This window comes from Indicator indicator, chromosome 9, assembly GCF_027791375.1.
Source record: "Indicator indicator isolate 239-I01 chromosome 9, UM_Iind_1.1, whole genome shotgun sequence".
NCBI lineage: Eukaryota > Metazoa > Chordata > Aves > Piciformes > Indicatoridae > Indicator > Indicator indicator.
Window position 1 is genome coordinate 11,857,239 of NC_072018.1, and position 13,853 is coordinate 11,871,091.

The following is a 13,853-nucleotide window of genomic DNA, read 5'->3' on the forward strand; positions in this document are numbered from 1 at the left end:
ACGCCAAGCTGCTGGAGAAGACAACCAGAGAGTCGTGTTGACCTCCCCAAACCCACTTGGAGGGCAAGGAAGCAGGCTCTCGAAAGCAGGGTCACACCAACGGGTTCTCCCGGGCTCAGGCCGCCTCCAGCTTCTCTTTGGTGGCGGCGAGCCGGCGCTGGAGCCAGCGCTGGCGCCAGCGGAGAAACCGGCGGCGGGCACTGTTTGCCTGCCAGCCCACCAGCACCCCGGCCGCAAAGGCAGCGAGCAGCGCCCAGCGTACGGGTCGCGACCGCAGCACCTCTGCACCCATCACCGCCCGCAGTTCTAGTGGCAGGGCTCGGGGCTGCCTGCCCACCCCTTCCGCCGGGGCGGGGGCGGGCCCTGTTAAAGACGGCGGGACCGGGGAGGCGAAACGTCTGCTCGCGCCATGGCGGAGGTGGTCTCTGAGGTAGCGGACGGAGTCCTGCCCGGGAGCGAGGAGGTTTCCCCCAAGAGGGTGCTGGGTTCCCGCTAGCAGAAGAGAGATGTGGGTGTAGCAAGCTGCGGCATCCCTTGTACCGCTTCTTGCATCTGTAGTGCGCCCTGGGGTGAAAGGGATCTCCTTTGAGCATTTGTCCGAAGTGGGTTTTTTCAGGTCCTAGCAGCCACCGACCAGCTCTCTGTGTGCCTCCCTTCCCGCAGGATCTCCTCCTTGCAGCAGCGTTTGTCTCTGATGCGCAGTACAACAGAAATATTCCTTTCAAGACCTCCCCGGAGGCTGTCAGGTAAGGAAGTCTGTCTCCCCTCAAGCACAACACGTTTGGGGAGTATTGTGTCTTAAGGGCTGAGCCGCTCGAGTTCTCCAGATGGGTGCTGGGAAGGGTGGGTTGAATGCAAAGAGCTGGATTGAAGTTGGAGCTCTGTGCATCTGTGTGTCTAGGATGGGAAAGGAGATAAGATCTTGTCTTTTGTGGGAGCAAAAATAGTTAAAATCCGTTAAGGCTGAAGCTCCAGTCCTTTGGGGGAAGGAAGTATGGGAAGCTTGGTGTAGCCCTCACATGTACAAAAGGAAGTTCTAGAGTGTGGCTGTACTGGGTTTAACTAGAAGGGTAGGGAGCTGTGTGGTTGGGAGAACAGCTCTGTGTCAGGTGGTCACACCTGTTTCTGATTGATTTGGCAGTGGGTGACACCAGCCCACCACCCACCAAGCTTTGACCAGTTGTGTTTCAGAAAAGAACGATATGCTTTGTAGATTTGCTCTGCATCTACCTAAAGTAGCTGTGTCTACTTTCCATCATGTGAAACATCCTGTGGGAGGCTTAGAACTGGATAATGCTTAAGCTCTAAAACAGTTTAATGTGCAGTTTCCTACCTATTTCCTGGTGATTTATCTTTTTGCTTTTTAATCTGCAAAGAAAGAGTATTAAATAACATACCAGACTCAGTTTGTGTGTCATGTGGATATCTGAACTTAGCAGGAGTCTGCACTCAGGGTTATTGCGGAAAGGAAGCAGCTTTACCAGATCTGTATGTTGCAGTCTCAAACTGAACTGAAAAACAACTACGTTCCACTTTCCTGGGCTTTTTTTCTCAGTCAGCTGTGTGGCCATGAAGAAGGGCCAGGAAACAAATTGCTAAATCCCTGGCTGTCAAAAGTTACACCGCTGTTACCCTTTTTCTTCCGTGATAGGGATAATGTGTGTTCTTCCAAGGTGTTTTTGAAACCATTATGTATGGTGCCACTGCCTTCTTTCTACAGGCTTTATCGTCTCTATAACCACTGGACTATGCGAACAGCCACTTACTTTTTCATCTTCCTCAACCTCTCCCTTGCAGTGTTTGAAGAACCTGCTGTATATCCTCTCCCCTTCCTGGTAAGTTTTGGGTGTTGGAGTAGCAGTACAATTAGCATTGCATTACTTGGTAGAGCAACCGAGGATTTCTTTCTTGAAAGAAGTTGTCCAATGCACTAGGAGATAATTTGTGCTGGTATTTCTGTTGGTATCTTTGATCTACTGAAATGGGGACAAAAAAGGCCACAAGGACTAATGGAGCTGTTGTGGCCATCAGGAATAGCTGATGTGACTGCAGACGAAGTCATGTTGTGTCTTGGAGAACAATTCCAGGCTTCTATGTGGCTGAAAGCAGAAGCAGTGTGTTGCCTGTAGTACTGTCTTCTCTTCAGCCTTTATTTGTTTAACACCAGCTTACAAGCAATGTCCTGAGTAAATACAGATTTGCTGGATTTAACCTGCCTGTGTCAGGGAATTTCACAGAAGGAAACCTGAAACTGCTGCTTAGTGCCAGATTTGTGAGCCTGTAAAACAGACAACAGCAAAACCCACTGGAAAATCTTTGCTACTGACTCTGCCTAGTTTTTCTGTGCCTGAACATTCTCATCTGTGCAGAGGGCTAGCACTGTTCTTGGCTGTCATGACTTCTGCCCTTCTCTCTCTGCAGGTCACTTCTCTGGTCGAGGTATTGTGCCTTCTGGTGTTCTTTGGCCGACTGACGCATTTTGCAAAAGTCACCCATCGCAGCATATTCTGGAAGGATACCAAAAACATCTGCATCATGGCTGCCATTCTAGTGAGTTGGGCCTAGGGTCACTTCGAAGGTGGAGGTGGCTTTTCCTCCTGTTGCTTTCCTAGTAATGTATATCTGATGTACAAGGGCTCTGCAAGAGCCATGGCCAGATCAACCAACAGTTGGGCCTGTTCTCACAAACCTGTGTGTGCATCTGTCTTTTATCAGCTAACCCTATTATCTACATCATCTGGACACATTCCCAACATTGCTTCTGGGAATTATCCTTTCTTCTACAGTTATCCCTAACTGACTTGGCCATTTATGGGGTCCTGAGGATATACAACGTGAAGAGCGTTCGGTGGTCAAGAATTGTGAGGCCCATCTTCTTGATCAATTTTGCAGAGAGTCGCCAGGTAAGGCAACTTCTCCCTGTACCTGTGGGATGGGTTATTTTTGTCCAGAACCCTGGGGGCTCTTGAGACTGAAACTAGAGCTTCTCACCAAACGTGGTGTGGTGATGATTTAGGAAAGGTCAGACTTAACAAAGTGAAGGTTGCAGGGAGAAGGAATAATGTTTCTTGTAAGGTCTGTGATTAGTTTAACCTGTGTAGAGGAGCTGCCTCTGTAAGCAGAGTTAGATGCTATCTTCAGAAGGTGAGAACATGAGCAGTACTACAGATGAGAAAACTGCTTCTCCTTGGGTCAGAGACCAGGTTATTTCTGGAAATCTCTGAGGCAGACAATCACAAATGTCATGCTGTTCTCAGAAGCTGAACTCACAGTCTAGATGGGCAGTTTGGACTCTGGTTCCTCTGTCACGGGGAGATCTTTGCCCTGGTGCCCCAGACCATTCTGGTCCTGACTTGTGAATGACTAAACTACTGCAGTGTGGAGGACTGGGGGAGGCAGCAGGATCAGAGTATGTGTTTTGTGGCCTGGTGTGATAAGCTTCTGTTCCTGATTGGTCTCCTGCCACAAGAATATCTCAGCATTGCCACAGGGCCTGCGGTCCCTTGGCTAGCTGAGTTCGTTAATAGGATCTCCTTCTAGCATCTCCTCTGAGGAATGAGGGGGAAAGGCTGCCTACTCTTGCAGAATAGAGCTGCCCCATCTGGGTCAGAATCTCTCCTTTTGGGTGACACAATCCTGTCCCACTCTGCCTGTTCTTGTGTAGGTATCCAATATAAATGGAACGGTGAGGGGGGAAAAAAAGGTATCACTTCACTCTAAAAATTATTCCCTTCTCCCTGGCAGATTCGGAGAGCCTTCCGCAGCATCCGCAACACGCTGCCAGAGATCACCTATGTCTTCTTGCTCTTCATGTTTAGCCTTCTCATGTTCTCTCTCATGGCCTTGAAGCTGTTTGGTGAGAGGTGTGAATACTTCTTTTGGTCAAAGCTGGATGGGGAAGTATGTGGTACTTTGGTGGAAGAGGGAATCTGGCAACTCCAAATGATTACTAATGAACACAAAAGTGCTGATATGTGCAGTACTGTGGTGGTACATGTGACCTCTGTGCTTAACTTCAGATTGTCCTTTTCCTTCTAGGAATCTCCAGACAGCAGAAGGCTTGCCATATTTCAGAAACTACCTAGAAATTTTGTTTGACCTCTATGTGCTGGTGACAACAGCGAACAGCCCTGATATTATGTATGTATGCTGAGCTTGGAGTCTTCCTGTTGTGAGTGCTAGTGCCCTGCTCCTAGTGGCAGGATCTCTGGTTAGAACAATACTGTTTTGCACAACAAGGTATTTCAGAGTGGCAGCAGGACTCTTATTTTTCCGGCCTGCAGGGCTTTCATGTTCTGCAGATGGCTCTGAACCAGAATCTGAAGTTAGGAAGGCTTCTATAAAAGATGAATTAAAAACACTTAGGACTTTTCATCTTCATTTTTTTTCTTACTGGGTTCCTGTCTTCAATTTTTCAGTCTGAAAGTGCCATCAAAGAGGTGGGGCTGGGAGGAGGAGGAATGGCAGACCTGTTTGTGTGCTGGAGATGTACTGAACAGAGCTAGGATGTTAAAGAGACCGTAGGCATTCAGACTGAGAAATTATGCTAATTGCAGAGTGAGTAGAAGAGGAGATATGAATGCAGTGAGAGTCTGTGAAACAAATAGCCATCATATGACTGATGCATAAACTCAAGACTGCACTTAGCCGTGCTGATGGAAGGTTAATCTCTGTGCTTTCTCTTCTGCATCTCTTCAATGGGAGCCTGACAGACTAGAAGGAAAACTAGTAGAAGAAAACTGTTCTATAACTGAACTCATGCATATTCTATTTGCTTGGATATTACCTGGACTGCCAATCCAGTACTGAGAAATACATCTGGAAGACTTTGCTTGTGATTTCTTTTCTTTTCCATGTTTATCTGCCCAGCAAGTAGCAATCTCTTTCCCTTTCTCTAGGATGCCAGCATTTGACTTCAGCTCATGGTATGCCCTGTTCTTTATTGCCTTTGTCATCATCAACACATATATCTTCATGTCTCTCTTCCTGGCTGTTGTATACAACAACTACAAAAAACACCTGAAGGTAATATTTGGAGGGATGAATCATGATCAGTGACTGCTGCTGTTCTATATAACTGCAAGGAAATATCTGGCTTTCCTTTGGAAAACTTCTGTACACTTTTTCTACCACTCTGTGTGCTCTTAGACCTTCTCTTATATTTCCTTTGCTTTAAGTAAATCAGAACTCTGGCTGCTTCTACCCAGACAGAGTAGGTCAGTTTGGTACTTGTGATCAGAAGAGCTGGAAATGCATGGGTGCATGGGACTGTTTTTTTTTCTTGGTAAGCAGACTTCTAGGTCTTCCCAGAAACTGGTCTCCCAAGGATATAAGGTTCTTAAGCCTGCATTTAAATTTGTGTAAAAGAGAATCTCCACCCTTAATCTTAGCAATATTCACTTATGGATGGGAAGCATGTATGGACATGTTTGTGACCTGTGGAAATGCAGACCCTGTGGTCTTTATCATCACTTTCTTGTTAGACACCATATTTTGTCTGTCAGTGTCTTCTGTATAGACACTATTCTGTCCTCCTTGCTCTCCAGAACGAGATCCGTAAGCTTGCTTACATGAAGCGCCGCAAGATGATGGAGGCCTTCAACCTCCTGAAGGAAGAGGAAGGAGCACAGTTTGTGGTTAGAGAAGCCCGGTGGAAGCAGCTTGTCAAGCTGGTGGCTCCCGATATCAGCAGTTCTCACCGAGAGCTGCTGCTGCGCATCTCAGATGATGAGGAGAAGAATTTCATAGGTGAGCAGTGGGTCCCTGCTGTGCTGAAGCAACTGGAGAGGAGTCCAAGGTCAGGAGCTTTGAGGGTTTTTGCATTGAGGCTTGTGGTCTATAATGGACCCAGAGAGACTCCAGGCCCCTCTTCCTGCTTTCCTCTGGGTTCATAAAATTCTGAGAACATATTCTTTCTGCCCACACTGTAGCCTGTGTCATGTATGCTCTGGGCAGCTGTTCATGGCCATTTGATATCAGGCTGAGCCTTCCATGGAGAATATGACCTCCTGTTCTTGGCACAGGACAAGGAAAGCCTCCCTTGTTATCACATTTCTCCAAGCGATGTGGCTTCCCACACAGTCCTCTGGAGTCTCGCTGTTTCTGCTTGAGACAGGATGCCAGGAGAGATGGGTCAGTCTTCTTATACTAGATCCTTCTGATCATTAAAGGTTTGTTTTGGTTGTTGGCCTATGGCTTGAGCCAGTCCCCCAGGAATGGGGCAGAGGAGTTGCTTGAGTACTGAGTTGAGACTGTTTTGTGGTGGACAACATTTTGAGTGTGCATGTTGCCTGCTGCTGTGAACAGAGATGGAGTCCAGACTGCTGCAGCTTGTGTGCATTTAGATTGGCATTTGCCAGAAACTGTCTTCTAATGATAGCAGACTGATGTACGGTGCTCTCTCCTGCTGCAGACAAGAAGTCATTTTTACAACTGGCAGATCTCCTCAACATCCAGGTGATTACACTGAAAATCCGCAGCCATCCTCTGGGCCAGTGGATGCCTCATGTGTACAAGTCGGCAGTGAGTCAGTTCCTGCGCAGCATGGTTAGGCACAGGTGAGGCTCTGCTGGTGGAGCAAGCAGCTCTTAGTGTTCAAAGAGCTGTGGAGTAGAGGCGTTGCAAGCAAATGCTCCTCTGGGTGTCATGCTGGAAAGTGAAAACATTGGGGATTGTGTTTTATAAACATTCTGTGGACAGCTCCACTCGTAGCCTACCTTCAGTGCGGAGAAACTAGACTAGTGAGTCCCTACCTCTTCCAGTCCCACTTGTTCAGATCTCCTATAGGTGTCGAATGTAAATAGTTTTCACTGAAAGCAAGTGCTTTATGGCCTGTCTTGAAGGATCAGACTAAGTGCTTCACTTGAAGGTGATCTTACCTCAGCAGTCTCTGCTGCAAAGCTGCATTGTGTTGTTTCATCACCTCTTACCAAGCTGGTTTTGTGATCTGCTAGTGCTCTGTTTCACAGCTGAGGCTTCCCAGAACTGCAAAATTACTGAAGTTCTGAATTGGGAAGGAACATCTAGAGATGATCTAGTGTAACCCCGTGCTCAAAGCAAAGTCAGCTAGAGTAGGCTACTCAGGGCAATGTCTAGCTGGGGTTTGAGTATCTCCAAGTATGACTCCGCAACCTCTCTGCAACCTGTTTCAGCATTTGACCACCCTCAGTTTTAAACAAAAATAAATTTAATTTATGCCCCTTGCCTCTCATGCTTTCACTGGATACCACTGAGAAGAGTCTGGCTCCATCTTCTCTACACCTTCCCATCAGGTATTTATACATCTTGAACCCTCTTGACCCTTCTTTCTCCAGGCTGAAAAATCCCAGCTCTTTCTGGGAGAGGTATATTAGACTATCCCATCATTTTTGTGACCCTTTGCCACACTTATTCTACTATGTTTGTCTCTCTTGTACTGGGTAGCCCATCTGTGAACACAGCACTCCAAACATGGCACCACCAGTACTGAGTAGATGGAAAATCCCTTACTTCAGCCTCTTCACGGCACTCTTCCTGATGTAACCCTGGATGCTGTCCATTTTCTTTGCCTCTAGAGTGCGTTACTGGCTCATGTTCAACTTGTCAATCAAGATCCCAGATCTACGGTGCTACTTTTCAGATGGTTGACAGATGCCTGTGCTGGGCCTGAAGCCGTTCCTCCTTAGGAGCAGTACTTTGCATTTCCCGTTGAATATGGTGGGATTCTGGCTACTTCCTGCCTTGTCCAGGTCCCTCTAACTGCAGCACACCCATGTGGTATACCAAACACCTCTCCCAATTCTTCTGTTTGATTTGTCCAGGCTTCCTGCTTGAATTATTGAAAATTCAGTTGCAGTCAGTCTCTTGAGTTTATTTAACATTGTATCTTGAAGGCTTGTGCTCTGCTTTGTGTTAGACTTAGAGGGCAAAGCTGAACTCTGCATTAAACTTTCCTAAACTCTCAGGCTGAGGAGAGCTGATGGGTAAAGGTAGTTTCCTAAATGGCAACATTTGAGAGGCAAATAACTGTGTAGCTTTTCCGTTCTTGTGAGTGGCAAACTGATTTATCTTTCTCTTCTTGCAGGGGATTTGTTTGGACCTATGATGTGATCATTCTAATAAATGCTATCTTCATTGCTCTGGATGAGGAAACTCCTTATATCTCTTATGCAGAGTGGGTCTTCCTTGCTTTGTATATAATTGAGATACTCCTGAAAGTATACACTTATGAACCGAGAGCGTTCTTTGGCAAAAATCAATTCTGGAACTGGTGAGTGGCATGAAAGTTTGTGTTAAAGGTGGTGGGAAATGGAATGAGATGTTTGTGTTCAGCTCTTCAAGAGCTGCAAGTCTCTGTGCTAGGGTATAATTACATCACATTACAATTTTAGTTAGAATGATTGTACATGCTGGGGGATGTGGTGCTATTTCCTGGCCTGATTTGGCTCTGACAGACATTACTGCTCTCTGCCTCAGTCTGTCAAAAGTAACTTTGCCGCATGTGAAGACAGTGTCTGGGCAGAGGATGGTGTTTTGTGAAATCTTCCCCATCCTGCAAATACTTTGAGATGATACGTGGCTGCCTAGCAGATGTGCAGAAGAGGGGTCACTTTTTATATGCCATGTGGCAGCTTAAACACCCCATTCTGTCACTCACAAATCTTAACAGCACTGCCTTCTCTGCTAGGTTTGATACCCTCATCATCGTTGCTGCCTTGACTGCAACGATACTCAATACCACCTTGAAATCGAGTAAGTGCATCTTGATCAGTCTGCATGCATCTGGGAAACTTGGTGGTCTTGAGTTGTCCTTTCCCATCACCTTGGGCTCGGGAGGTCTTTTGACAAGACAATGAATTCCCTACAGGGCTTCTAAGAACTAAACCAGTCTGTCTTTTTAATAGCTACCTGTTATAAATAGTGTTTAACAAGGATTTAAATGTGATAAACACTAAGACCATGCTTTATCTCCTATGCTTCCCTATTTATTTTTCATAACAAAAACCTTTTTTCCTTTCTCAGCCACGAAGTACAACAGCCAACAGATCCTGGACATTGTTTTCATTTTAAGGGTCCTCAGGCTGATAAGGATTGTTGACAGCGTTCAAAGGTAATGAGCAGAATGGGATAGAGGTATCTTTTATTGGGGCAGTCTATGTCAGAGGCTGGCTGAGACAGTGCCTTGAATTGTTCTACATGACTGCTTTGGACTAACCTTGGCCACTCAAAGCATTGCAAGGTCTTGTCTTAATGTGTCTGGGATGAGTCCAGTTGCTGCAGCCTTTATGGAGACTTATTTATAAATTCTAAGAGCATGTGGGGAGCATATGCTGGATGGGATGTCATGATAAGTATGGGCTTTAAAAGAGCCTCTCCACAGCAGGTTTTATCGTGAATCGTTTGCTGTAGGTTCCGAGTCATCATGAACACACTGATAAATATCGTACCAACAATGCTGACATTTGGTGGGCTGACTCTGGTAAGAAATCCTTATTTCTTAGCTCAAAGCACTCCAGCTTTACAGCAATGTATCTTAAGTCTCTCACTCACTGTTTCCAAGAGGATAAATGCAGATATCTGCATAGCAGACTTTTGAAACTCTTAAGTGTTCATTTGATTCTTGATCACTGCACATGTAAGTGTGTGCAAAGAGACTGGGTTCTTGCTGGTTGACAGGTCAGGATATGCCTCTCAGCTCTTTGGGGGAGTGAGGCTAGGGAAGTTCAGTCTGGGCTTCACATTGTAAGAAATCAAACTATGGTTTAGGCAAGAAGCTGAATGAGAAACCAGTTTCTCAAGTAATTTCCTAAAAATAGCTTCTGTTGTGATCTGAAAACACTTCATTTCCATGAGTTGTACTCAGCTTATTGTTCCTTCCCAGTAATTGCTCTTGAGTGGCTTGGGTCTCTTGGACTCTGTGCTGTTTCTCAGCATCTTGTCTTGTCTGCAACAAAAACCTGCTGAAACTCTGTGGTCTTGTTGCTTATTGAAGGAGGAGACAATGGGGTTTCTCTTCCCAGGTTGTGTATTTTGTATTTGCTATAATTGGCATGGAGTTATTCCGTGGGAAGATCCAGTTCTTCCCTGCAAACTCAAATGCTCCTCATGCCCTGGAATGCGGAAACCCATCTCTCAAGGATTCTCTGTTTGCCCGTGGGAAATACTGCAAGAACAATTTCAACAACTTCGTGTCATCCTTCATTGTCCTGATGGAGCTCACTGTAGTTAACCAGTGGCATGATATCCTTTGTAATAGAAGATCCAACTTAGAGCTTGATCCATGCTCTCCCCCAATTCCTCTCTTCCCCTTGTTTTGCCCAATGCCCACACACATAGTGCCAGGTAACAGAGAAATGGTCCCTGCTGAGGGATTTGTTTAGAAGGTCATTGCTGGATGGTCTTGTTTGGTTCCTCCCTGAGAAATCCACAGGAAGATATTCTTCTCCTTTAGCATTCTTGCCCTTAACTCCTTTTATACTATTTGCCAATGGATTTGCCAACGTGACAGCTCAGCCTGCAAAGCTGTACTTCATTGCCTTCCACATTGTGATGGTGATAATTATTGTCAAGTAAGTTTTGGATCACTCTCTTCTGCTCTGGAGGGAAGAGGGCCTCTGCTCCCTGCTAGGGAGCTCTGATGATTCTGGGGTCACACATGGTGTGATTCTTAGGCAGGACATGGAGTGTGTCCAAAGGGCAAATAAGCTGGAAGATGGTCAAGAGCACAAGCCTTATGAGGAGCAGCCAAGGGAACTGGGATTGTTCAGCCTGGAGAAAAGAGGCTGAGGGGAGACCTTCTTGCTCTCTATAACTCCCTGAAAAGATGTTGGAGTGAGGTGGGGATTGATTTCCCAAGGAACAAGTGATGGGACAAGACCAAACAGCCTCAAGCTGTGTCAGGGGAGGTTTAGGTTGGATATTAGGGGACATTTCTTCCCTGAAAGAGTTATCGAGTCTTAGAATCAGCTGCTGAGAGAAGTGGTGAAGACCCTGTCCTGGGAGGGGTTAAAAAGCTGTGTAGATATGGTACTGAGGGACATGGTTTAGTGGTGACCTAGGAATGGTAGGTTAATGGTTGGATTTGGTGACCTTGGAGGTCTTTTCCAACCAAAAAGATTCCATGATTCTGTGCAATAGGGAATCTGCTACATCCGTTCTTATGGCCACTGTGTGCTGCTCTGACTCAATTCCCCATCCCCAGCAGAGGAGGGGATGGAGCACTGGGAAATGAGCCAATGTGGTGGGTTGAGCCTATGTGTTATGTCCACAGCCTAGGAACGTTGACAGTAATTGAAGCCCAAAAGCAAGAAAGTGCCAGTAAGGAAATGCTGCTATGTTATTCTTATAATTTCTTTCAGTATCTTTGTGTCGTTCATCTTGGAGGCTTTCTTTGTTGAGTATTCCTTGGAGAAGAGTGAAGTAGAAACAGCCATTGAACAGAAAATCCAGGAGCTGGGAATGGGAGTTCAAGAGTAAGCCACATCCACTACAACCCTTTTGGTGGGCTATCTTGGCAGAGCTGACAAGCAGGACTGGAGGAAAATGCCACCTCTGCCCTGAGGTGTGAGCTGAGACTCCTCTTCCTTGTCACAAAGATCTTGCTAATCTGTCGTGACCATGTAGGCTTGGTCTAGATGTTAGCAGAAGGCTCTTCACGTTGGCCTTAGTGAACTCTTTCAGTCTAGAGGACAAGCGAGATGCTGGAAATAAAACACTCTAACTGGTATGGGCCCTGCCTGAGAGAATCCATTGCTGCCTGGTCCATGTGGGTCCCTGAGGCAGAATGAGCCCCCTCCCCCAGGGTAACTTTCTGGTCCTTCTTGTGTAGGGATGAGCTCCAGGATGAACAGCTCCTTGAGAACATGGAGAGTGCTGACCATGATCTAGAGGGAGAAGGTGGATCAAAGCCACAGTCTAAAGGGCTGGTGTTTAAAATTGCCTCCAAACGTAAGTGCAGCCTTAGAGCATACCCACTGCTTTAAGAGACTGGGGCTCTGAACTGTCCCTGTGTGTAGCTGTCTGTGAGGAAGCTTCCAAGCACTTCTGCTTCCTTTGAACTATAGAAGCAACTAAAACCCAGGTAGAGATTTTGAGCGATCTGTGGACACTAATGTCTGCTGTTTCTCTTCCCCTCTTCTACCTTGGCCTTTCTTCACTAGCCAGCCTATGAAGACACTGCTATGGTGGCTGAAATCGTGCTGTGGCCAAGAAGCCCCTTTTCTTTTTTTCTTTCCTATGTGCACTTTGTGTTTCTCCTGGATTCGATCACAAGGTGACTATATACTCTTTCCTGTAGCTTAATTACTTTTTCTTCTTCTGGCCTTGCTATGCCTTAGCAGTTCCCCAACCTTGCATTTTTGGCATGGCAGTTGATGGTGATCACAAATCCAGGAACAGAAATGTTTAAATCTTAAAATAATTCTTATCCTTAGTACTTAAAAATATATGGAACATTCTGGGCCCCTCAGTTTAGGAAAGATGTTGAATTGCTGGAGCATGTCCAGAGAAGAGCAACGAGGCTGGTGAGAGGCCTTGAGCACAAGCCCTATGAGGAGAGGCTGAGGGAGCTGGGACTGTTTAGCCTGGAGAAGAGGAGGCTCAGGGGAGCCCTCATTGCTGTCTACAACTACCTGAAGGGAGGTTGTAGCCAGGAGGGGCCAGGCTGGTTGTAGCCAGGCAACCAGCACCAGAACAAGAGGATACAGTCTCGAACTGTGCCAGGGGAGGTTTAGGCTGGAGGTGAGGAGAGAGTTCTTCACAGAGAGAGTGGTTGGCCATTGGAATGGGCTGCCCAGGGAGGTGGTGGAGTCACCATCCCTGGAGGTGTTCAAGAGGGGATTGAACGTGTCACTTGGTGCCATGGTTTAGATAGTCATGAGGTTTAGGGTGACAGGTTGGACTCGATCTTTGAGGTCTCTTCCAACCTTCTTGATTCTATGATTTGAGGCATTTGTATTCTTTCTTTTTTAGTGTGAAACATGGGAATCTCCCTTAAGGTAGCAACAACATGACTTCTGCTGAGAAACAGTGCAGGATGCTAAACTAACTTTTGGGGCTTTGCCACCTGCAGGGTACAGGACAGTTGATGCTCTGCTCCAGCGTATGTTTGAGGCAGAGATACCCCTTGAGGATGAAGGCCCTTCATTTGAAGAGATCCTGAACTTGTCTCCTGCCACTGCCCTGCCCAGTAATCTGACTTCGGAGAGTGCTGCATAAGAGGGACAATCCACAGCAGGCGACGAGGAGGAGCTAATTCTCAGCTGTGTGGGTCTCAAGCGTGTGTCCCTGCCTGGCACATGCATGTCAGGACCAGGTCACACCGTGGAAGGGGCAGCTGATGCCAGACACAGCTTCATCATGTAAAGGAGCTTTATCTCATGTAAAGTCTCATATAAATGTTGAAATGGAAACCGCTCTCAATGGGAGAGCAGAGGGACAGTTGGTGTATCTGTTGAGTGACAGTGTCGTATTCAGTATGCTATGAAATACCTACCTGTAACTGGAATCTTGTACTACAGCACTCCTATATGCGTACATGGACTGTGTAAGCTGCATTAAACAGCTCTTTACATTAAATTTAGCAGTTGGAAAAAATGACGTTGAGATGCTGGAGCACATCCAAAGGGAAATGAAGCTGGTAAAGAGTCTAGAGTACAAGTCCTCTGAGGAGCAGCTGAGGGAACTGGGCTTGTTTAACCTGGAGAAAGGAAGGCTGAGGGGAGACCTTGCTCTCTACAGCTGCTTGAAAGGAGGTTGCAGCAAGGTGGCAGTTGGTCTGTTCTTCCAAGGAAAAAGCAATAAGAAGAGGAAAAGGCACTCTGGTTGTGCCAGGGGAGGTTTAGTTTGGACATTAGGAGAAATTTCACTGGGAGAGT

At 46.5% G+C, this 13,853-nt stretch overlaps 2 protein-coding genes across 2 annotated transcripts; one reads left to right on the forward strand and one right to left on the reverse strand.

Annotated features, from left to right (window-relative positions):
* Positions 1-115: 115 nt before the first annotated feature.
* MTLN (mitoregulin) lies at positions 116-292 on the reverse strand. The gene has a single exon (XM_054383758.1). It carries the CDS (start codon positions 290-292, stop codon positions 116-118), a length of 177 nt encoding a protein of 58 aa, XP_054239733.1.
* Positions 293-409: 117 nt separating this feature from the next.
* LOC128969006 (two pore channel protein 2-like) lies at positions 410-13,301 on the forward strand. The gene is made up of 19 exons (XM_054383677.1): positions 410-430; positions 664-746; positions 1,721-1,835; positions 2,422-2,550; positions 2,787-2,903; positions 3,745-3,863; positions 4,039-4,140; positions 4,899-5,025; positions 5,547-5,748; positions 6,413-6,557; positions 8,063-8,248; positions 8,666-8,730; positions 9,001-9,088; positions 9,388-9,457; positions 9,999-10,218; positions 10,457-10,547; positions 11,337-11,450; positions 11,807-11,925; positions 13,049-13,301. The coding sequence occupies exons 1-19, from the start codon at positions 410-412 to the stop codon at positions 13,192-13,194; spliced, it is 2,259 nt and encodes a 752-aa protein (XP_054239652.1). The 3' UTR covers positions 13,195-13,301.
* Positions 13,302-13,853: the final 552 nt, after the last annotated feature.